We start from the raw sequence: 25,422 nt of genomic DNA, 5'->3' as shown, positions 1-25,422 counted from the left end.
CGCTTTATGTAGGTCTTCTAGGAAGAGCCTGGGTTCAAAATCACACATCTCTTATGTTTGCTTTCCCATTCAGTAAAGAGGATGGGGAGCAATGGAAGAAAATATAAAGAAAGAGAAGAGGCAGGATGTCAGACAGCCAGGCCTGGTCAGAGAACCAGCTGTCTGGCTTCTGGTAAGACGTGGGAAACTGAGCAGAGAGCTCTATGAACTCCCTGAAGCAGGGTGAACACCTCTGCTCACCATTCAGCCCCCAGGCAGCAGCTCACTGACACCAAGCGGGTTCTCAGGCCTAGCAGTCCATCAGAATGACAGCCTGTTGGCTTGTAGACATCTGGAGGCTTTTGTCTGATGGGTTTTGCTTTGTTTGCTTTTTATTTGTTTGTTTTTGAGACAGGGTCATGTGTAGCCCTGGTTGGCCTCAAACTCACAGAGATCCTCCTGCCTCTACCTCCTGAGTGCAGGGACTAAAGGTGTTGCACCGTGCCTGACTATCCCCAATGTTTGCAGCTTAACAATCATAGGGTTAGTGGCATAGATGACTATTTCTGTTCGGCATCTCCATTGTCTTCCGGTGACTTCACGGCCACTGTCATCCCCACTATCATGGCCTCACATCCTTCACCAGGACGGCAATCTGCTCCCAAAGCTGCCGCTCCCCTTCCTGCGCTTTGCTCTGGCTTCGCCATCTGAGCAGCTCAGCCTGGTGGTCCTGGTGGTGCATAGGACAGTAGCTCTGTGGTTCACACAGCTCCTGAAAGGTAGGGGACAAGGACAAGGACTCCTTAGGCTCCTGAGCTCTGCCCATGAAGGACAAGAGGTGCTGCTCCCAGTGGCTGAGCTATAGGAGTTTCCTCTCAGGATGTTTACAGACTTGGAGGTTGCAGGCTAACACTGGCTCTTCCGAGTCTGAGCCACACCCCCACCACCCACCCACCTCACCTCACCCCCACACCCTGCCATGTCTGGGCTCTTTCATGTCCCTTTACCATATATTCAGGAAAGAAGTCTCTGTAGCCCCCTTTGAGGATATACAGCTCTGGGTAGTATAATGCTGGGTACTGGTTCAGAGCTCTGTCTTTTTCTCTCAGAGAACGGCACCTTTAGAGAAAATCCAGAGATGAATTGGGTGAAGGAAGCAAAAAGTCAGGAGCCCCTTCAGTGGGGGGTGGGGCAGACCATGACTAACTTCCCTAAAGAACCTTTGTGGCTAGGAATGTAGTTCAGGGGTAAAGTACTGTCTAGAAGACAGGGTTAATCCCCAGCCAAATACACACAACCTTTCACGTTTGCTAACTAAGGTCCAAATAACATCTCTTCCATTTCCTCCATTGAAGCTTCATCCCCAAACCTCTTTGTGTGTGTGTGTGTGTGTCTTTACATGGATTTTTGTTTGTTTGTGTTTTGTTTTGGAGACAGGGTCTCACCATGTAACACAACCTGGCCTCAAACTCAAAGAGGTCTGCCAGCCTCTGCTTCCAAAGTACTGGGATTATAGGCATGCGCCACTATGTCTGGCTCTTTTTTTGAGACAGGCTCTCTAGCCCAGGCTGATCTAGAACCCAGAATGACCTTAAACTTCTGTTCTTCCTGGTTGTGTGACTCCTACCTTTCTGGGTGGGATTCTAGGTGTGTACAGTCATGACCAGTTTTATGCAATGTTGGGAATCAAACCCAAGGACAAGCATTCTAGACAAGCACTCTGCCAGCTGAATTACATCTCCAGTGCCCAGTTCTTCCCTTTAGTGCTCAAAATCTGGGAACACTTCCCTTCAATCACCCTAAGGCGTGGAGCCTTGCAGCCTCACTGCTGGCAGTGGGAGGTTATTGCCCAGCTTGTTCACATCTTGGTGGATCGGGAAGCAGGTATGGGACAGGAAGTAGGGCTGGACCACAACCCCCAAGGCCCGTCCCCATGGCCTGTGTGTTCTAGCCAAGACCCGTATCTCAAAGTTCTATACCATCTAACTGTATTGGAAGGCACTCATTCGGGTTAATCTGTCTAAACTTGGTCTGACAAGTCTCATTCAAGATCCATTTCCATCACCAACCTTAGACACTCACATTCGGGGGCCTCGCTCTGAGGAGAATTCACAGAGGAACACAATGATGATTCTTTTCTGCCCATCCAGAGGGACAATAGGTTTCTTCAGAAAGAACTCATGCAGTTCCTTCTGACTGTACAGGTTTAAGGCTCCCTGTAGAAAAGGATATTAGCAAGAACTCCCTCAAGGGCTTGTGTCCAGTCAATACTCAGGTATGCCTGGGATACTATTCTGGGATATTTAGGCCAGAAAGACTAGGCAAGAAGGAATTCCAGGGCAAGAGGCTAAGCCTATCTTTGTATCTACCCTAGGGCTTGGCAAAGAGTTTGATTTGTGGCTGCTCCACGCCTGTTCACAGAACTGAACCACTGGAGTACAAGTTAAACTCTGAGAACTGTGTGTGAACATTAAATGTTTGCAAAGTGTTCCTGGTTCTCCGACTGTTTTACTTCGGGGCTCCCACAGGAAAGAGGGAGATTATCCAGGAGGGAAAGGGATTGCTCAAGGCACAGACTTAACACAGAAATGAAGATTCCCTCCGATGTGATCCAAACGGACAATCTCCGTCCTGGTGCTAGATTTCACAGGACCCTTTGCCCATACACTCTTCTCAATAAACCCAAATCCCCAGCCTCTCCCTTGCTAATGTTCCCAGTGTCACCTCACCAGGATGTGTCCTCCCAGGTACTCATACGGATAGCGGCAATCAATGATATAAAACTTCTCAACCAGATCCTGGAACTTTCCAGACAGTAAGTCAGCCACCTGCAGGGAAAAGGAGACTGAACATCCTGTCCGCTGTCACTCAGAGAGGGGCCACAGTGCCTTTTTGTATATTCCCATTCGTCACCCAGGGCCATGCTGCATGCACAACCTCCAGAGGTAGCCTGCATCTGCAACATGGCAATGGTTAAGCCCAGTCCCACATATGAGCATGAAGTGGAGATGCCTGTGCAGAGGCCCCATGTGGCTGATGTTGAGGTTCCCTATCCATCTAGAGACAAGCATGGTCACCAGCAGCCTCTCAGGAGACATCCGAGGAGGACAGCAGTAGCAGAGGTAGTAGCTAGAGAACCCAATTTTATAAGAAGACATGGGAAATAGTTCCCTATTCACCAAGTCTTTCAGAAAACATACAGGTAAGGATTTGTATTTAAAGGAGAAAACTTAAAATTACTTCTAGAAGAATAAATTAGGTTCAGCCTTTCTACAAAGAAACTTTATAAATACATATAAAAATACATGAAATTATACCTCCTATTTATAGTCTTTGTTTGGAAGAGATAAAGTCTTATGTTGCCCAGGCTGTCCTCAAACTCACTATACCTGAGGATGACTCTGAACTCTTGACCCTCCTGGCCCTGCCTCCTAACTGCTGGGATTAAAAGCATGTACCCACTACCCCCAGTTTCTTCTAACACTTTAAGTAAAAGTACACAAATTGATATTCATCTTAGCATTGTTTTAGGACACTGAAATATTAGAAACAACTATTAATATTCAATAAGAAAGGTTTAGTTAAATAAACTATATATTCTGGTATAACAGATTATATAGTTATTAAAGTAATACAGAGCATCTTTTTCTTTGTTTTCTTTTTAAAGGCAGGGTTTCTCTGTATACCCCTGGCTGTCCTGAATCTCTCTATAAACCAGGCTGGCCTCAAACTCAGAGATGTACCTGCCTCTGCTCCCAGGTGCTGGGATTAAAGATGTGACATGACTGGTTTTTTTTTTTTTTTGAGACAAGGTCTTACCATGTAGCCATTGCTGGCCTCAAATACTTACAATAATCTCACCAAGCAAAAGTGTAAGTTAATTATTACTCCATTTTTTGTTATAAACTAAATTAATCCCAGTACTCAGAAGAAAGAAGCAAGCCGGGCGGTGGTGGCGCACGCCTTTAATCCCAGCACTCGGGCAGCAGAGGCAGGCGGATCTCTGGGAGTTCGAGGCCAGCCTGGTCTACAAGAGCTAGTTCCAGGACAGGCTCCAAAGCTACAGAGAAACCCTGTCTCGAAAAACAAAAACAAAACAAAATAAAACAAAACAAACAAACCAAAAAAAGAGTGAGAGTGGGGAGCTGGAGAAACTGAGTTGGAACAGTGCACACACAACCACACAACTCTGCGAGCACGGACTGTACAGGGCATGATGGCACCCGCTGAGACTCTCAGCACTCAGGAAGTAGATGTAGAAGGCTCAGAAATGCAAGGTCATTACTCATCCTCAACTACACAGTGCATTCACAAACAGTCCGGGATAAAGGAGACTTTTTCAGAGTCATCGTGTGTGTGTGTGTGTGTGGTTCTGCTGCTGTTGTTTGTGTGTATGTGTGTGTTTTGTTGTTGTTGCTACTGTTTGTGAGAAAGAGAGAGATTGTTAACATATAAATAAGGGTTCATGGCTACTTTGAACCCCAACTAAGTTAATTTTTTTCTTTTTATGTCTTCCTTCCCTTCTCTCCCTTATTTATAATAATATATCGTTTATTTAATTCAAAAATTTTAAAAGGCCGGGCGGTGGTGGCGCACGCCTTTAATCCCAGCACTCGGGAGGCAGAGGCAGGCGGATCTCTGTGAGTTCGAGACCAGCCTGGTCTACAAGAGCTAGTTCCAGGACAGGCTCCAAAACCACAGAGAAACCCTGTCTCGAAAAACCAAAAAAAAAAAAAAAAAAGACAGAAAATGGAGCTGGGCATGGTGCACACACCTTTAATCCCAACACTCCAGAGGCAGAGAAAGAGACAGGCAGATCTCTGTGAGCTACAGGACAGCCTGGTCTACAGAGGGAAACCTTATGTCTAAAATAGATGGACAGATTGATAAAAAGATAGAAAATGGATACAAAGAAGTCCTTCTAATACAGCCTCAGTGGAATAAGAAGCCCATGAGAGTGGACAGAGTGACGGCAACACAGACAGAGGTGGGCTTTAGGGGCGCACAGGCCAGATGACTAACAATATGATCGCCCAGGTATCATCTGCAGAAATTTTCTTACTGTGTCCGGGGTGACGTACTTCAGATCTCGGTGTTTTCCTGACACTGTCGGCAGCACACACACCTAGAAAGACCCAAGAACTGAAATTACAGCAGGGATTTCCAGCCCAAGTCAGATCCAAGACTCCCACAGTGTCCTTTCTAAGTGAGACAGGGTTTCTCTGTATACATCTATACTGGAACTCACTTTATAGACCAGGCTGGCCTTAACTCAGAGATCCTCCTGCCTCTGCCTCCAGAGTTCTAGGATTAAAGGTGTGCAACACCAAATCTGGCTTTCAAGTGATATTAAAAAACAAAACAGCAATTCTGTTTCTAATAACCGATCCCTAGGAACTTTTCAAGGATGTACACAGAACTTTGGTTTCCACAAATATGCCCATTTTACTCACAAGGAAAATTATAAACCCAAATGTCCCACAGAAAGGATTTATAGAGAAATCACGAGTAGCCAAAGAATTAACTAATGAACAGATATTGAAAATGATGAAATACAGGTCTGGGGGATGGCTGGCTGCTTTCCCGAGGACCCAGGTTCAGACTGCCAGCACCCACGTGGTGGCTCACAGTTGTCTCTAGCTGTAGTATCAATAGCTCTGATGTCCTCTTTCGGCCTCTGACAACATTGCACACATGTGATGCATAGACAGGCACACAACCCATATACATAAAATAAAAACATTTTGTTGGGGCTGGCTCAGCAGTTAAGAGTACTGGCTGCTCTTCCAGAAGCCTTGAGTTCAATTCCCAGCAACCACATGGTAATTCACAACCATATAATGAGATCTGGTGGTCTCTTCTGGCATGCAAGCAAAACTGTATACAAAATAACTTTTTTTTTTTTTTAAAAAAAAAAAAAAAAAACACTTTTGGCTGGGCAGTGGTAGCACACACCTTTAATTCCAGCACTCTGGAGGCAGAGGCAGGTGGATCTCTGTGAGTTCGAGGCCAGCCTGGTCTACAAGAGCTAGATCCAGGATAGGCTCCAAAACTACAGAGAAACCCTGTCTAGAAACAAACAAAAATTTGTTGTTGTTTTTTGATTTTCACTAAGTAACTCTGACAGTACTGGAAATTACTATGTAGACCAGACTGACCTTGAATTCACAGAGATCTGGCTACCTAAAGGTGTGCACTATTTAGCCAATTTTTTTTTAAATGATAAAATGTGGAGCTGGAGACATGCTTAGTAGTTAAGAGTACTTGCAGCCGGGCGGTGGTGGCGCACGCCTTTAATCCCAGCACTCTGGAGGCAGAGGCAGGCGGATCTCTATGAGTTCGAGGCCAGCCTGGTCTACAAAGGGAGTTCCAGGACAGGCTCCAAAGCTACAGAGAAACCCTGTCTCGAAAAACAAAAAAAAAAAAAAAAAAAAAAAAAGAGTACTTGGTGCTCTTGCAGAGGACCAAGGTTCATTTCTCAGCACCCACATTATGGGTCACTGGCCCGTACTGATATTCAGGCAAAACACGTACAAACAAAATAATAAAAATAAACAATTCTGTTGTTGTTGTTAACAATAAAATGGGGGTGTTGGGGAGATAGGTCAGGTGGGAAAATTCAACTATGAGGACCCGCATTGACCCCTAGCACCCACAAGCAAAGCTAGTGGGATAGTATGCATTTGTAATCCCAGAGCTGGGGTAGCAGAGGCACAAGGATCCTTGGGGCTTGTTGGCCAGTCAGTCTAGACTCATCTTTAAGCCCTAGGTTCCAGTGAGAGACCCTGCCTCAAAAACGCATGGTGACAGCTCCTGAGGAAGACCACTCAAGGTTGACCTATGGCTTCACATGGACGCATACACTAAGGACATACAGCATCCCCCACACACCCAAAATCAAAAGATTAAATGTTCAAGTATTGGTATACATCTGTAATCCTAGCATTTGGGAGATTGAAGCAGAAGGATCCTGAGCTATGAGATGCTATCTTTTTTTGAGACAGTTTCTCCGTGTAACAGCCCTGGCCATCCCAGAACTCACTCTGTAGTGCAGGCTGGCCTCAAACTCACAGAGAGGCCTGCTTCTGCCTCCCAAATGCTGGGATTAGAGGTGTGTGCCACCACCTCCTGGCTATGAGATATCTTAAAAAACGAAAACATAAGCCAAGTGGCTGTGCATAAGCCTGGCAAAAAAACAGGCTGTCTCAAAAACAAAAACAGGACCAGAGACACAGGCCAGTGGGTAAAGGCATTTGCCACTAAGCTTGAAAACCTGAGTTCAACCCCAGGATCCACATAGTGGAAGCAGCTCCCCCGTAAGTTGTCCTCTAGTATATGACTCGAACACTACACATTCTCATGCACACGCACACTCACTCGAAAAACTTAAAGGCGTTCACAATAAAAACATTGTAAAAGCAAAGATAAATGATGAAACAGAACTGTTTGCTGCTGGGAAGATTATCTGTCTGAGGTCTGAACCCAGGGCCTTGGACATCTAAGCACACATTCTATCACTGTTACATCTCCAGCTCCCACTGAAAAGCTTCGGCTGTGGTTTGGGGACAGAATCTCACTACCCTTCCTCAGAAAAGATGGCAATTTGAGGATCCAGTCCAGAACCTGGGCACAGCAGGCAAGCACTCTCTCTACCACTGAGCTGTGCTCTTATTCCGAGGAGCCCACGAGATGACATAAAACAACAGAGAAGCACACAAAACCTCAACAGACTCAAAAGAGCATAACAGTTATTTTTGTTGTTATTGAGGGCTGGGGGATAAAAATACTTGTCTGTGTGTGTTTGTGTAGAAAAAGTCTGTAGAAATACACACAAAAAGCCGGGCGGTGGTGGCGCATGCCTTTAATCCCAGCACTCGGGAGGCAGAGGCAGGCGGATCTCTGTGAGTTCGAGGCCAGCCTGGTCTACAAGAGCTAGTTCCAGGACAGGATCCAAAAAAAAACTATGGAGAAACCCTGTCTCGAAAAATCAAAAAAAAAGAAAATACACACAAAAAATAATCTTCCTAAAAAAAAAAAAAGCCGGGCGGTGGTGGCGCACGCCTTTAAATTCGAGGCCACCCTGGTCTAGAAGAGCGAGTTCCAGGACAGGAACCAAAAGCTATGGAGAAACCCTGTCTCGAAAAATCACACACACAAAAAAATCTTCAGCCGGGCGGTGGTGGCGCACGCCTTTAATCCCAGCACTCGGGAGGCAGAGGTAGGCGGATCTCTGTGAGTTCGAGACCAGCCTGGTCTACAGAGCTAGTTCCAGGACAGGCTCCAAAACCACAGAGAAACCCTGTCTCAAAAACCAAAAAAAAAAAAAAAAAAAAAATCTTCCTGGTTAAAAAGGTTTGGAATGAATTTTTCTACTTTTTTATATCAACCAGGTATTAATATCATTTTACTTATTTGCACACACACATACACACACACACACACACACACAAACTGCTTTTGGAGACAAGGTCTCATGGATAGTCTGGTTTGCCTAGAACTCACTGTAGAGTTTAAGCTGATCTGAAACTTGCAGCAATCCTCCTGCTCCTGTCTCCTGAGTGCGGAGACTATAGGTATGAGCCATTACACGCAGCTTAAAAGATTTTTAAACATCCTAAAAATTGTGTGTGAGGGCTGGAGAGATGGCTCAAAGGGTAAAAGCATTGGCTCCTCTTCCAGAGGTCCTGAGTTCAATTCCCAGCAACCACATGGTGGCTCACAACCATCTACAATGAGATCTGGTGCCCTCTTCTGACATGTTGGCACATATGCAGGCAGAACACTGTATACATAATCAATAAATGCCTTTAAAATGTGTGTGAGGGTGACTGGGTACTCATGCGCCACCATGCATGTGTCAAAGTCAGAGAACAACTTTCCAGAATTGGTTCTTTTCTTCCACCACAAGCTCCAGGGTACTTTTTGCCTGCTGAGCCATCTTGCCAGCTCTCAAAAAGATATTTCTAACAAGAATAAAGGATACAAAGTTTCATATACATACCAGTGTTCTGGATTTTTCTTAGATAAACAAGAAATTCCTTCTTAGTAGATAGACTTAGGGTTGAGGTATATATACCTTTAGGTCAACAAAGCACATTTAGTGTTATTTCTAGCATCCTCTGCAAACAGAGATTAAAATCCAGACGATTCAGCCTGGTGGTGATGGCACACACTTTTGATCCCAGCACTCAGGAGACAGAGGCAGGTAGATCTCTGTGAGCTCGCGTGCATGTGCGCGCGCGCACATACACACACACACACACATACACACATGCACGCGCGTATAGTACAAACTCACCTTGGAGAAATCACCAATCAGATACCCTTGTTCAAACTCTTCCTCCTCCATCTGAATGGCATTGATGTCACAGAGAGGGGCCATCTTCTTTAGACTTAAGCTCTGAAATGACAAAACTCTCACTTACCCCAATTCTCATGTTAAAGATTTAAAGAACAATCAAAAACACTGATGACAACTTATGCTGGAGAGGTTGTGGGGTAAAGGGAGTGCAAGCTAGTACAGCCCCTTTGGAAGTCAGTGTGGCGATTTCTCAGAAAATTAGGAAACAACCTTCCTCAAGACTCAGTAATACTACTTTTGGGTATATATCCAAAGGATGCTCAATCGTGCCACAAGGACATGTGCTCAACTATGTTCATAGAAGCTTTGTTTGTCATAGCCAGAACCTGGAAACAACCTAAATGCCCCTCAACCGAAGAATGGATAAAAAAAAAAAAAAAAAAAGTGATACATTTACACAGTGGAGTACTACACAGCAGAAAAAAAAATAACGACAGCTTGAATTTTGCAGGAAAATGGATGGAGCTAGAAAACATCATTTTGAGTGAGGTAACCCAAAGCCAGAAAGACAATTATCACATGTACTCACTCATAAGTGGTTTTTAAACATAAAGCAAAGAAAATCAGCCTACAACCCACAATCCCAGAGAACCTAGACATCAATGAGGACACTAAGAGAGACATACATAGATCTAATCTACATGGGAAGTAGAAAAAGACAAGATCTTCGGAGTAAATTGGGAGCATGAGGACCTTGGGAGAAGGTTGAAGGGGAGGGGAGAGCCAGAAAGAGGAGCAGAGAAAAATGTAGAGCTCAATAAAAATCAATAATTTTTTTTAAAAGATGTAAAGAACAGGGCTGGCAAGATGGCGCAGTAAGTCAGGTACTTGCTGGCGCATGGCAGCCTGAGTTCAATTCCCAGAACCCATATAAATGTGGAAGCGAGAACGAGCTACACAGTCTTCTCTAGCCAGGCAGCGGTGGTGCATGCCTTTAATTCCAGCAACTGGGAAGCAGAAGCAGATGGGTCTTTCTTCCATTAAACATTGCTACCCTGTGTTTACACACACACACACACACACACACACACACACAGATGTGTGAGATAAGAACACACATGCTTTATTTTAGGGAGAAGCAGAGATTGAGACAGGCTGGCCTTGAACTTGGATTTCTCTTGCCTCAGCTTCCTGAGTGTTGGAATTATATAAATTGCTCTTAACACTTTATCATATGGACAGGAATTCTGTGGAAGTTATTACGTCCTCCATTTGACATATGTATTCGTGTAACCCACGTGCATGTGCGCATGTGTCTGTGAATGCGTGTGGAGGCGCTAGGTGGACGCCAGTAGTCTTCCTCAATCTCTTCCTCCTCATCCACAGAGGCAGTGTGTCAACTGAACAGAGAGCTGGCTGGTGAGGCTGCTCTACTAGCTTGCTGACCCCAGGCTCCGTCTGCTGTCTTCCCCTTCCTAGAGCTGGATTGCAGGTGGAACCACCCAGCATTTATGTGGGTTCTGGGACTTTGTAAGCTGAGCCTTCTGCCCAGCCCTGCTCTCCCATTTATAAGGGAAAACTGAGGCTTGCCTTGCAGTAGATGGCAGATGGCCTAACACTAGTAAGAGATCAGGAACTGAAACCCATGGACCACATCTGCCTTGTGAACTCACTACACTTAGCTTGTGGAAACGGGGTATCCCTCTGCTACCCTGGCCAACTTCGAGCTTGAGGAAACTTTCCTGTCTCAGTGCACCAAGTGCTAGAATTATAAGAATGAGCCACCAAGCCTGGCAAATCATTTATCTTTAACTTTGTAAAGTTTCAGTACAAGGGTGCATTGTACGTCGAGTGCACTATTTCCACACCCCCCATCCTGCCCTTTTGTGTCCATCCACTTCCATTAGTCAGCTTATCCCTCTAGACAGTTACTCCATTTAAGGGAGTGGATTTTAAACATCTTTGCCCACATTAGTTTCAAATCAATGAAGCTGATTCAGAAGTGCTAAACACCTCTGAAACTATCTCTGAAATGTCAACACACACCTACAAGGCACAAGCAGTTTCAAATTATCGCCTAGGGCTGGAGAGATGGCTCAGTGGTTAAGAGCATTGCCTGCTTTTCCAAAGGTCCTGAGTTCAATTCCCGGCAACCACATGGTGGCTCACAACCATCTGTAATGAGGTCTGGTGCCCTCTTCTGGCCTGCAGACATACACACAGACAGAATATTGTATACATAATAAATAAATATTAAAAAAAGAAAAGAACTAGTCAGTGATTGTCCTAGTGGTGTGGGAAGTACACCGTAAAACACTTGAAAGATCCTGCCTGGTTATTCCAGCCATCACTTCTGCTGATGACTCAAATTACTGACTAAAATTTCTCATCCAGGGCTCTTAACTGCTGAGCCATCTCTCCAGTCCACTAACCCTTTGAGACCAGGCCTCACTATGTAATCAAGGCTGGCTTTTCAGTTACAACCTTCCTGCTTCTATTTACCAAGCAGTGAAATTATAGGCATGTATCATGACTAAGATCCTGGCTTCTTGTTTTGTTTTCACAGCCCTGGTACAATAGGTATAGACTATTGTTTACTTAGGAACAAATGTAGAAGCGCATATCTGTAATTCCAGCACTTGGGAGACTGAGGCAGGAGGATTAAGGAGTTCCAAGACAACCCGGGCTATACAGTGAATTTCAGACCAGTTTTGGATACAAGTAACTTCTAGGACAGCCTGGGCCTCAAAGTTAGACCCTGTCTCAAACAAACAAACAAACTGAAATGGACAATCTGGAAAGACAGCACAAGACTGCACACCTGTAGTCTTAGTATCCCGGAGGTTAAGACAGGAATATGCCCGTCAAAGCTGCTCCTAACAGCAATGTCAGCAACCCAGACTACATCCTGAGACCCTGCTTTTAAAAAACAAAGACAGCAGGGCGGTGGTGGCACAAGCCTTTAATCCCAGCAGTCGGGAGGCAGAGGCAGGCAGATCGCTCTGTGAGTTCAAGGCAAGTCTGGTCTACAGAGTGTGTTCCAGGGCAGCCTTGTCTCAAAAAACTAAAAGAAAAAAAAACAAGCCGGGCGGTGGTGGCGCACGCCTTTAATCCCAGCACTTGGGAGGCAGAGGCAGGCGGATCTTTGTGAGTTCAAGACCAGCCTGGTCTACAAGAGCTAGTTCCAGGATAGGCTCCAAAACCACAGAGAAACCCTGTCTCGAGAAATCAAAAAACAAACAAACAAACAAACAAAAAAACAACCAAAAACAGAGAAACAAAAAAACAATAACAATAGCAGAAACCAGGGGCCACTGAGATGACTCAGTTCGTGAAGCCTGCTGATCTGAGATTGATGCCTGGACCCTCATGATAAGAGAGAACTAATTTTCACAAGGTGTCCCCTGACCACCACACATATGGCACGCACATACACACAAGCATACAGACACATGCACATAAAAAATGAAATGGAAAAGAAAGGATGAAAAAGTAAAAATAACAGAACACCACACCTTGGTTCCTTGCTCTTCCAGGGAAAACTCCATTGGCTCCTCGGAAATTCCTTCTTGGTCTTCTAGCTTTAGATTTTGACTCAGTTTTGGGACTGTAGTAATGGGACTGCCCAGATACCTCATTTCATTTTCCACCAAGATTCTATTTTCCTGTCAAGTATATTGACAAGATTAAAACCTAGTTAGGGCTGAGTGTGAAAGCATGTGTCTATGATCCCACTTAATCAAGAGGCTGGTACAAAAGGAAGAGGAGACCAAGGCAAGCCTGAGCTACATACTCAAATCCTGTCTCAATGAAAGAGCAAAAAATGAAAAATAACAAACAAGAAAACCTGACTTTATTCAGAACACTTGTATCAGTGGGGGTGGGGGTGGCGCACACCTTTAATTCCAGCGCTTGGGAGTCAGAGGCAGGCAGATCTCTGTGAGTTCAAGGACAGCCTGGTCTACAAGAGTTAGTTTCAAAGCTACAGAGAGACCCTGTCTTGAAAAACCGGAAAAACAAAACAAAACCAGAACACTTGTATCATGTACAAAGACTGACTCAAAATATACTAACAATATAAATGTAAGAATTAAAAGTACACAACTCTTAGAAGCGACCTGTAGGGGCAGAAACCTATAACATCAGGACTCAAAAGACCAAAGAGGAGGATAACTTGAGAACAGGCATTTAAGGCTAGCCTGAGCAGTGGAACCTCACTTCAAAGAGGAATAAAGAAACTAGGCAACATGCATCGTGGCGCAGGTTGTTGTCCTAGCACTTAGACTGAGATAGCAGGATTGTTGTGGTTAGGACAGCCTGGACTGCACAGCGACTTCCAGGCTAGCTTGAACTACAGAGTGAGACCTTGTTTCAAAAACCCCAAAAGAAAGGAAGAGAAGAGGGAACCAAAGGCCTATGAAAAATTCTCACTCCATAGTTTAAACACCTAAAAAGACAGAGATTGGATTTACTCCCTCACCCTTTTATCACCTAAAGCAGCTCAGGAAAAGTCAACAGGCCAGAAGTCCACAGCTTACTCTCTGGTCCAGTCATCAACATACCCAACAACTCACCAGCACAGGAAGGGGAGGAGCCGGAGGTTCTCCAGGCGGGTTTCGAAACCTCGGGGTCCTAGGTGCCTCCCACTCCAGTGTCTTCAGATTGGTGTTTATCTGCATAAGAAAAACTGCATTGGCTGGGGGAAGAGAAGTAGTAATGTCTGCCAAAAGAATCACATCTCATAAACACATACACACAAACATTAAATGTGTATCTGAAGATATATAATATTTTGAACTTCATGTCTGACACTCAGATTTGCTTTGGAGAATATAAATTTTGTCATCATAAGCAAAAGAATAGAGAAGAAAGTTTGCTTGGGAAGGTATATTTGCATATAGGTGCGTACTACGTGTGCCTACACCTACAAACATAACATGACATTTCAAAACAATCATTTACATGATAGTAATGGCAATTTGTATACTTAAACTGATGAACTGAAGATAACTGATAACTTGCTATAGAGCTAGATTTTTGTCCTAAGGTTAAACATTAGGTAGAAAAACAAGAGTTTTGTTGTTGTTGTTGTTGTACAGTGATGGAATTTGCTTGTCTAGCATATTGAGTCTAGATTTCATGACATCAAGCAGTTGTTCATTTAAAGGAACAAAATTAATATAGCAAGGTTTCCACTAAATACTCACATTTTCTTTATTTGCAGATAGGCCATGCATTGCATCTTTTTTTCTGTGGCCATGGTCCAAAGCATTTGGAGTACTACACAGAAGCTGCACCTAAAAGACACTGTGTACTGAAAATAGCCAATCTCCGTAAGCCACACCACCAGCTGGGACCCCTCTGCTTCCCACCAGAGAAATAAAGCCACAGTCAAACCAAAGGAGAATCTAGGCTGGGCATGGTGATGCATGCCTGAAGTGTCAGCGCTCAACTCCAGCCCAGCTAGCCAAGCATAGTGAGACTCCTATTCAAAGGAAGGGGCGGAGGTAGGAAGGTGGGTGGGCAGGCCGGTCTACCTACTGGGATGCCTTTCATAAGGTCCTGGTGATGATTCCTGAAGATTAAAACAAAAACAGACCTCTAGTCAGGTAATCCCCAAACACAGTTCGGGTCTTCGTTGGTTAGGGGCACCTGGCTTTTCCTTCTATTCAAGGAGTCATAGTGTTTGTCTCTTCCAACAATGTGCAGGGTATTAAATATCAAGACTCAGTGGCGTCCTGGGGAAAAGGCCCTCAGTTCACCAGCATACTTGACCTGGATGAGATAAACATGTGCACAAGAAAGTCTGTTCTGATGCTAGGAGGTACCCCTTGGGGCCTTGGGCGAGCCAGGCGACCACCAGACAACACCTGCCACTCCTGTTCCCACACTGGCAACAGGGGGCTCTTCAGAGCTGAGTTTGGATCTTCCCTCCCACAACCCACCTAGTCAACAAGCATGGGCTATTTACAACAACCCAAAGCCAGGCCTGTGGCCCACCATTGTGGAGCCAGCAGTCAGGGGAAGTGGGAGGATCACTGTGAGTTCAAGGTCGTACTGGACAACAATGAGACCCAGCCTCCAAGAAAAAAATATTGAAAGAGGAAAAAACCAAAATCAATCCAGGTAGTGGTCACAAGTCTTTAATCCCAGCACTCTGGAGCCTGATCTACAGAGTATCAGGACCAGCCAGGACTACACAGAGAAATCTTGTCTTGAAGAAGAAGAAAAAAAAAAAAAGAGGAGAAGAAAAGACAGAAAAATCAGTTCAAAGACAACATGAATACAAGTAAAATTTTCACATGTACTCATAAAAGCTGCCATAGAAAGCTTTCCCCAGTGCGATTACATAGTATCTACTTATACAATATCTAAGGAGAAGCTAAGAAGACTGAAACAGTCAATTTAGAATAAGTTTTGATTTTTTGTTATGGTTTTAGTTTTTTTTTTTTTTTTGGTTTTTCGAGACAGGGTTTCTCTGTAGCTTTGGTGCCCGTCCTGGAACTAGCTCTTGTAGACCAGGCTGGCCTCGAACTCACAGAGATCCACCTGCCTCTGCCTCCCAAGTGCTGGGATTAAAGGCGTGCGCCACCACCGCCCGGCTGGTTTTAGTTTTTTAAAATAGGGTTTCTCCAACCTTCCTCAAGACCCAATAATACCACTTTTGGGTATATATCCAAAGGATGCTCAATCGTGCCACAAGGACATGTGCTCAGCTATGTTCATAGCAGCTTTGTTTGTCATAGCCAGAACCTGAAAACAACCTAAATGCCCCTCAACTGAAGAATGGATAAGGAAAATGCCATACATTTATACAATGGAGTACTACACAGCAGAAAAAATAATGACAGCTTGAAATTTACAGGCAAATAGATGGAACTAGAAAACATCATTTTGAGTGAGGTAACCCAGACCCAGAAAGACAATTATCACATGTACTCACTCATAAGTGGTTTTTAAATATAAAGCAAAGAAAACCAGCCTATAAACCACAATCCCAGAGAATCTAGACAACAATGAGGACACTAAGAGAGACATACATAGATCTCATCTACACGGGAAGTAGAAAAAGACAAGATCTCCTGAGTAAATTGGGAGCATGGGGACCTTGGGAGAGGGTTGAAAAGGAGGAGAGAGCCAGAAAGAGGAGCAGAGAAAAATGTAGAGCTCAATTTAAAAAAAAAAAAAAAAGATTAAACAAAACAAAAAGCACAAGATGGAATAAAGGAAGTAGTAGGGATTTTACAATCTGCCAGCATAAACACTTATTTTTATTGTCCCAGAGCATGGAGCGCTAGAGTCACACTGGGAATGCTTTACAGCACTTACTGGGGGGGGGGGGTGTGCACGCACACCTTCTGTGCCTCTAGGAATAAAACTGACCAGTTAATAAAATAAATAAATAAAAAATTAAAAAAAGAAACTCAGGTTTCTCTGTGTAACAGTCCTAGCTGTCCTGGAACTTGCTCTGTAGACCAGGCTGGCCTTGAACTCAGAGATCTGCTGCCTCTGCCTCCCAAGTGCTGGGGTTAAAGGCGTGCGCCACCACTGCCTAGAATAAGTTTTGAGTTTAGCCGAAGTCAGTTTTTATTCCGTGTACACCTCCTAGCTAAATATTTTAGGATCTCCAAGAGAATAGTTCATCATAGTTATAACAACAAACATAAAATGCTTGGTATTTGCTATATATGTTTTGCTTCGTTCTTCTGTGTTTGTTTGCTTTCTGCAGGGAGGGAGTAGAGATGGGAGATGGTACTAAAATAGTGTCTTACAGCCGGGCGTGGTGGCGCACGCCTTTAATCCCAGCACTCGGGAGGCAGAGGCAGGCGGATCTCTGTGAGTTCGAGGCCAGCCTGGTCTACAAAGGGAGTTCCAGAACAGGCTCCAAAGCTACAGAGAAAGAAACCCTGTCTCGAAAAACCAAAAAAAAAAAACAGAAAAAAAAAAAGTGTCTTACAAAGCCCAGGCTAGCCTCAGACTTGTCACATAGGTAAGGCTGGCCTTAAATTCCTTACTGTCCTGCCTTGACCACTGGAGTTTTGGAATTAAAATGTAAACCATATCACCTGGCTCTGGTTAGCATTTGTTTTTAATGTTTGGGTTGGATGGTGTTTTGTTTCGTTTAAGACAGTGTCTCAAGTGGCCCAGCCTTCTCTTTTTTAATTAATCTTTTCAGTAGCTGTTTTTAAAAAGTGCTACTATTGCCAGGCAGTGGTGACGCACACCTTTAATCCAAGCACTCGGGAGGCAAAGGAGGATGGATCTTTGTGAGTTTGAGGTCAGCCTGTTCTACAGAGTGAGTTCCAGGACAGGCTCCAAAGCTACATAGAACTCCTGTCTCGAAAAATCAAAAGAAGCCGGGCGGTGGTGGCGCACGCCTTTAATCCCAGCACTTGGGAGGCAGAGGCAGGCGGATCTCTGTGAGTTCGAGACCAGCCTGGTCTACAAGAGCTAGTTCCAGGACAGGATCCAAAACCACAGAGAAACCCTGTCTCGAAAAAACAAAACAAAACAAAAAAAAAAAAAACAAAAAAAATCAAAAGAAAAAAAAAGTGCTACTGTTATCTTATGAATAAAGAAAGTTTGATCCAATGAATTAAGAAACTGTGGGTCACAGCTGAAGTAGTAAGCCACCAGGATCCAGACAATCTCGTTCCTGACCCTGCATCCCGAGTCACTGAAATACAGCACCTCACATGTGCAGAGAAGCTTCTGTGTGTGCCGGTTTAAAATGGTCTGCATTTCACAACACAATTTAGAACCAGAACACTAAAGAGCTGTCAAGTCAGAATCTAGGCCTCCAAGCCCACGGATACCCCAAGTGAAGAACTTCGCCATCTGCAGAGTCCACACAGGACTTCCCTGTGAGCAGTGAGGGCGTGCAGAACATTTTCAACAGCAGAACTTACTTTGCAGTTAACTGTGCATCCTGAGGTCCTGAGGAATCCAAGGAACCTGCAATCAGTTATGAAGAATAATGGGCTGGGCATGCAGCTTACTTGGTAGAGTGTTTGCTTAGCATGCACAAAGTTCAATCCTCAGCACTGTATGAAAACATGGTGGCAGCCGGGCGGTGGTGGCGCACGCCTTTAATCCCAGCACTCGGGAGGCAGAGGCAGGCAGATCTCTGTAAATTCGAGGCCAGCCTGGTCTACAAAGGGAGTTCCAGGAAAGGCTCCAAAGCTACAGAGAAACCCTGTCTCGAAAAAAAAAAAAAAAAAAAGAAAGAAAACATGGTGGCACACATCCATTATCTCATAGTCTGTTACCCCCACCCCCACACACAAACACGCACTAATAATAAATAATTGGGAAAAAACATTAACTGGGCTAGAGAGATGGCCCAGAGGTTAAGAGCACGTGCTGCTTTTGCAGAGGACCCAGGTTTGGTTCTCAGCACCACACAGTGCTCCACAACCCTTCTCAGCTCCAGGCACACATTCACTGTACGTGCAGGCAAAACATCATATGCTTCAGAAGGAATAAACACAAATATGCCTGCAATTCCAGAACCTGGGAGGTAAAGAAGATCAGAAGTTCAATGGCTACGAAGTTAGTTTGAGGCCAACCTGAGCTACATGAGACAGTCTCAAACCTCCACCTTCTCCCCTCCCCAAGAAAGCAAACAGAAAAGGAAATGGCTATTCAGGAAATCTGAAATTACAGCAAACATTAGAATGGTTTACTAGCAAAAATTTTTGGTTTAGACCCAGAAACACACAGACACGCATGCGCGCGCGCACACACACACACCAATTAGTTGACAAGGTACATCTTTTGAGTTTGGAGGGTACTGAGGACTTGAATAAAGGGTCTTGTAGAACAAAGTATTTTTATGCCAATTTCTTTGCTTCTAGTGAGATTAAATTGGGATTAAAAAAAATTTACTGCACTTGCATCCACACCATTAATCAGTCAACAAAATAAATTACTTCTTGAAAAACTTTTCTAATGCAAAGCAACTTCTATTACTGTTATTTTCTCTTTGCATTTATCATTCAACTAAAAATTATCTAACCTCAAAATTTCTACTTTTAGGCAAATGTTCTCTCTCAGGGCTTTGGTATGTGGTAGCGCTGGCTGGTCTCAACCTTCAAGTTTTGGGTTTCCATAAGCTAACATACCTGGTTTTACATAGGTTCTTTATCTATTTTCACCATCTTCCATTTCTATGCTATTACCTTGTGTTCTCTCGAAAAAGTTATAATAAGCCTTAGCCTTTTTTGTTTGTTTGTTTGTTTTTCGAGACAGGGTTTCGAAACTAGCTCTTTTAGACCAGGCTGGCCTCAAACTCACAAAGATCCGCCTGCCTCTGCCTCCCGAATGCTGGGATTAAAGGTGTTCACCACTGCCAGGCCAAGCCTTAGTCTTCAAAGGCTGAGCCAGCTCTCCAGCACAAGCGATGTTAGCAGTTGAGAGCACTTGCTGCTCTTCCAAAGGACCCAGGTTCATTTCCTAGCATCTACACAGTAGCTCATCACAGTCAGAAATCCCAGTTCCAGGGGATCCAACTCACAACTCTTCTTCCGGCTTCTGAGGGTACCAGGCATGCATGTGGTACACATCATACATGCACGCGAAAAGCATTTATACACATAAAAGTTAAATAAAGATAAAAATTTTAAAGTTAATTTTCTCTTTGAAGACTGTCCCCTACCGGTTTCATCAAAGTCAGCAGAAGCGGTAAGCTGAGAAGCAGACAGCTCTCCATTGCTAAGATTCGAAAGATCAAGGCAACGTTTTGGAGTTCCTCTGTTGAGACATAAGACTCTATCAAGACTCCCATCAGGGTGTACTATTCTAAAAAGGTAGAGATTATGTCTTCATATGAAATCTCTCTCAATTACCACCACAAATGTCTAAACAGTGTCCAAACCAATCTAGCTGCTATTTTTAAATAGTTCAGACTGGGTTGAGAAAAACAATCCCCCATGTTTCACGTTTCTCTATGACAACAATGTGACAATGTGAGCCTCATTCTCTTCTCACCAACATACAGAGATGGGGTTTATTTAATGAGAACTAAAGGGATTCCTTTCTTTCTTTCTTTCTTTCTTTCTTTTTTAGAATTTTATTACATTTTATTTTTGTATGAGCACATACTTGTGTGTGAAGGTCAGAAGACAACTCGAGGAGACAGTGGCTCTAACTGAGGTCATCAGGCTTGGTGCCAGGCGCCTTTACATGTGGAGTCATCTCACTGCCCAGAAAATAGGATCTAGAGCCCACATTCTCTATCTTGTTCACCCTGAACACAAATTCAGTTTCTCCCTGGAATCTCTGCTACTCCTCAAATCTTGTCTGCTAATGAGGTGAAAAGACGAAAAGACCAGAACCCCAAAGTACAGCACAAAAACTGATACAATTAAAGTGATCAACACACACAACATCAAAACAGAATTTTCACAGTTCTTCCTAGACAGCACATTGATTCTGACAAGACAGGAAAGAATTATTCCTGTTAAGACAGAAAATGATGGGGCTGGAGAGATTGCTTAGAGGTTAAGGGCACTGGTTGCTCTTCCAGAGGTTCCAGGTTCAATTCCCAGAAACCACATGGTGGCTCATAACCATCTGTAATGAGATCTGGTGCTCTCTTCTGGTGTAAGCATATATGTAGCCATACACATAATAAATAAATTAAAAAATTTTAAAAAAGGATATGATTTTTTTCTTTCTGTTATTATTTATTTGCAATAGAGTCTCACTCCATAGCCCACTAATTGTCCTGAAATTCAAGGTAAGCCCAGGCTGGCCTTGAACCTGTGGTCATCCTGTCTTCACAAACATACTCCATCAAGTTCCAGATAGAAAAAGATGTTTTTTATTGTTTGTTATATAGAAAAAAAGCTCGAGACTCAAAAGAGTCACATGTTCAAGGTCATGGTTGAGACTCAAACCTCGAAACTTGAAACAGGATAATTCAGCAAACAAACCTGCTCATAAAATCAAAAATAAGGTGTAAAACTAAAAATTAATTTACTGGCTGGAGTGATGGCTCTGGTTAAGAGTTTGCTGTTCTAGCTGGGCAGTGGTGGCACATGCCTTTAATCCCAGCACTTGGGAGGCAGAGGCAGGCAGATCTCTGTGTGTTCAAGGCCAGCCTGGACAAGAGCTAGTTACAGGACAGCTAGGGTTAATACACAGAGAAACCTTGTCTCGAAAATAAATAAATAAATAAATAAATAAATAAATAAATAAATAAATAAATAAATAAATTCTTCCAGAAGACTGTAGTTAGGATCCCAGCACCCATTTCAAGCAGAGCAACCACCTGTACAGGGGTACAATGTCTCTGACCTCTGAAAACCCCTACAATCACCAACATATATCCACATGTGAAACACACACACACATACACACACTCCTATACATCATTAAAAAAATAAGTCTTTTTTAAAAATGAATTTACCCAGACAAAATGCTTAGGTTTGGCAAATCAAGGAGTTTGTCTCCTGGAGATCCGGGGAAATCTGAACGGGCGGTAAAAGAAGCGTTTCTCTCCAAAAGTAGGTGTAACATCTTCCTTTGACTGGACCTAAAACTGGGTGTTGAAACAGAACGTTCCTCTTCTCTTGCAGGTAGAAAGGGTCCTGTAGACATGACTTCCAAGTCTTCACCAAGGGAGGGGGGTTACCTAAGAGAAGAACACTCCAGATGTTCAACTTTTTCAGCCTCTCCGCCCTTTCCAGAGCCAGCCTAAGCCGGGCGGTGGTGGCGCACGCCTTTAATCCCAGCACTTGGGAGGCAGAGGCAGGCGGATCTCTGTGAGTTCGAGACCAGCCTGGTCTACAAGAGCTAGTTCCAGGACAGGCTCCAAAACCACAGAGAAACCCTGTCTCGAAAAACCAAAAAAAAGAAAAAAAAAAAAACAGAGCCAGCCTAAGCCCGGGTGGAAGAGCAACCCCAAATGATCGAGTCTAACGCAGTTGGAATGTCACGCTGCAGTTGCTCAGAGAAAATTGGCTTGATCCAAATCATCCAGTTTCACACTCTTGACCAGAAAAAAATGAATCTAACTAATGCGATAAGGCTTTTGGGACCTCTGGTCCCGAAAGAATCCTGCAGGGACAATCGGGTTTCCGAGATTCCCGAACGGACACAGCTCTCCGCTTACCTTAAGTAGAGGCGGACTTAAATTTGGAGAAACTCCTGCAGAACTGGAAAAAAGCGAAGACTCCACAGGATGACAAGGAATCTGAGGAACAGAAGCGTTTCTTCGGCTTAAAATTGTATCTATGTAACTCGAGGTCCAGCTTTGCAGCTTCTCTCCGGAACTGGCAGAAGGACAAGACCAACAGTCAGAGGCCTGTCCATTCAAACCTTCCGCTCTCACAACAACCTATCACTACCCGCCTGGCTGCAACGTCAGCCAATCAGCATTCAGACGATGGCCCCGCCCTTTGACCAATCGCTAGGCTCGTATCTCTCCGGCACACAGAGAACCAGATGCACATTGGCTCTCCCTCTGGCCAATCGCCACACTCTTCTTGTACTCAGTTCCCGCAACCCCAGCAACCCGGGAGATTTAAATAGAGCCCCACTAGTGATGATGGTCTGGAGGAACTGTTTTTGAGTTGGAAGTATTTCCTTCTTGTTACTTTCTTGCGTTGTTTCTCTTGACTTTTGTTAGCTTTCGGCTGGAAATGGAGCATTTGTCGCCGGCGTGGCAGTTGTTGGGTCATGACAGGTGTGTGTTGATGCTGAGTCGCCGCTGACCACTTCCAAGACGTTTTCTGGGTAAAAATTCCTTTTAGGGAGAATAGAGGAATTGAACCTTTTGACGTAATGCTTACGACATTCTAAAGGATCTTAACCTTTAGCTATTTATGCAGATTCGAACATTGACAAAATGAGGTTTATATGTAGGGAGAGGGTGGTTTCATGACTGTAACCCAGCATTTGAGACTGAGATAAGATCGCCGTGATTTGAGGCCAGCCTGCACTACACAGTCAGCTCCAGATCACCCTGGGCTAGAGTGAGACCCTTCTAGAAGGAGGAAAGGGCTGGCAAAGATTATTATATTAGTAGTGGTGGTGCTGGCGAGAATAGGAAGGGAAGGAATGGAATCAGAGCCTTGGGAATGGTAGACAAGTACTTGGGAATGGTAGCTGCTACTCCCCGGGAACAGCTTTTAGATTTTGTTGTTGTTATTTTTGTTTTTTGTTTTGTCGAGATAGGGTTTCTCTGTGTAACAGTTCTGGCTTCCTTGGAACTCGCTTTGTAGACCAGGATGGCCTCGAACTCACAGAGCTCCATCTGCTTCTGCCTCTCAAATGCTGTGATTAAAGGCATGTGCCACCACTGCCTGATTTCAATTTCTTTTATTTTTAATTGTGTGTGTGTGTGTGTGTGTGTGTGAGTGAGAATTTGTGCCAGTTGGGAGGTCAGAGGCTATTCCTCAGAGCTGGAGTTACTGACAGTTGTAAGCTGCCCAACATGGGTGCTGGGAACCAAATTCAATTTCTCTACAAGAGCTGTATGTATCTTAACTGCTGAATCATCTCTCCAGCCCCTGAGCCCAAGAAGTTCTTATGTTGGTCTTTTTTATTTTCTTCAAATCTTTTGAGAGCGAGCGTCAGTATAGATTAGATAATTGGCCATGAGTGTGGGGGTGATGACTGGGTGGGAAATTTTAGTTAACATACATACTGACCACCTGGAGATCCTGAGAAACTGGATTCAGAGTCAGTAGGTTGGGGTATGAGGCCAAAATTTCTACATTCATAACAAATTCTCAGTTGATGATGATGCCTCTGGCCCCAGAACCATACTCTTAAGTAACAAAGCATTAATGCTATGCTTTTTGTGTGTTGTTTAGCCTAAATTTGTCTTCAGCTTGAAATCCTTCTGCCTCAACCACTTGGATTCTGAGATTACAGGTGTGTGATGCCATACCCATCCAGTTTCCTATACTCTGCTTCAGAATAGGTGTGAATTTTTTTCTTGTCTGTCTTGTTGTTTTGTTTTTGTTTTTTGAGACAGGGTTTCTCTGTAGCTTTGGAGCCTGTCCAGAAACCAGCTCTTGTAGACCAGGCTGGCCTCAAACTCACAAAGATCCGCCTGCCTCTGCCTCCCCAGTGGTGGGATTAAAGGCATGCGCCACCAATGCCTGACTCTTGTCTTTCTTTTTTTTTTTTTTATAATTTATTCATTTTGATTTCATGTGCATTCATGTTTTCCCCCATGTAAATCTGTGTGAAGGTGTCAGATCCCTTGCCATGTAGGTGTTGGGAATTGAACCCAGGTCCTCTGTAAGAGCAGCCAGTGCTCTTAACCGTTGAGCCATCTCTCCAGCCAATTTTCTTTTCTTTTTCAATGGTTAGTCGAGGCAAGGTCTTGGTATATATCCCTGGTTGACTTCAAGCTCATGATTCTCCTGCCCTAACCACCTAAATTCTGGGATCACAGGCATGTGTCACCACCCCTCTCTCGAAATTTTTCCTCATTAAAATTTTTTAAGATGGGTATGATAATGTCCACTTGTAATCCCAGCTCTGCAGAGGATGAAGAAGAATTACTACATAATGAGACCTAGTATCAAAGAAAATGTGAGGAACTTGGTGGTGAGAGCTTGTAGTCAAAGCCCTTCAGAGGCTGAGGCCGGAGGATCACAAGTTCAATGCTACCTGGGCTACCAAGTAAAACCCTGTCTAAAAACAAAGGACATGTTTTAATATAAAACCTTAGGGACTGTTTTAAATGCAGGCCAGCAGATCTATAGAGTATGGCCCAGGAATGACCAATGCTGTCAGGTACTGCTCATGCTAATAGCAGGCCACTTTTTGAGAAAAGTCAGAAAAATAACCTTTAAAGCTGGACTTGAGGACTAGAGAAATGTCTCCGTGGATAAAGCATTTGCAGACCAAGCCTAAGGACCAGATTTGGATTCCTAGAACCCACATAAATGCACGACGGCCTGCCTGTTAGCCTTCTGGAGGCAGAGGCACCTGGAGCAAGCTGGCTAGTTAGACTAGCCAAATCTGTGAGCTCTGGGTTCAAATGAGAGACCCTAATTCAATATACAAGGTGAAGACTAAGACATCTGCCTTTAGTCTCTGACCTAATGCACAAGCACACATATACATCCACACATGTGAACAGGTGTACACATACACACCCCACACACATGAAAAAGAAA

At 44.0% G+C, this 25,422-nt stretch overlaps 1 protein-coding gene across 1 annotated transcript; it reads right to left on the bottom strand.

Moving 5' to 3' along the window:
• Positions 1-292: 292 nt before the first annotated feature.
• Cdc25c (cell division cycle 25C) lies at positions 293-21,893 on the bottom strand. The gene is made up of 13 exons (XM_057788946.1): positions 21,693-21,893; positions 19,938-20,032; positions 18,190-18,235; positions 14,822-14,855; positions 14,488-14,577; positions 13,855-13,953; positions 12,796-12,945; positions 9,278-9,379; positions 5,042-5,104; positions 2,709-2,807; positions 2,062-2,195; positions 987-1,098; positions 293-751 (listed from the first exon to the last, which is right to left on the bottom strand). Exons 1-13 carry the CDS (start codon positions 21,881-21,883, stop codon positions 602-604), a joined length of 1,365 nt encoding a protein of 454 aa, XP_057644929.1. The 5' UTR covers positions 21,884-21,893; the 3' UTR covers positions 293-601.
• Positions 21,894-25,422: the final 3,529 nt, after the last annotated feature.

The sequence above is a fragment of the Chionomys nivalis genome, chromosome 14 (genome assembly GCF_950005125.1).
Source record: "Chionomys nivalis chromosome 14, mChiNiv1.1, whole genome shotgun sequence".
Classification (NCBI taxonomy): domain Eukaryota; kingdom Metazoa; phylum Chordata; class Mammalia; order Rodentia; family Cricetidae; genus Chionomys; species Chionomys nivalis.
The sequence above is the reverse complement of the archived record's forward strand: the minus strand, read 5'-3'. Positions and strand labels throughout refer to the sequence as shown.

Coding starts and splice junctions, on each gene's coding strand:
- Cdc25c (XM_057788946.1), bottom strand. CDS start 21,883: ATGTCTACAGGACCCTTTCTACCTGCAAGAGAAGAGGAACGTTCTGTT. Junction 18,236..19,937: donor TGCTGACTTTGATGAAACCG/GTAGGGGACAGT, acceptor AACTGATTGCAG/GTTCCTTGGATTCCTCAGGA. Junction 2,196..2,708: donor ACCTGGGAGGACACATCCTG/GTGAGGTGACAC, acceptor CCTTTTCTACAG/GGAGCCTTAAACCTGTACAG.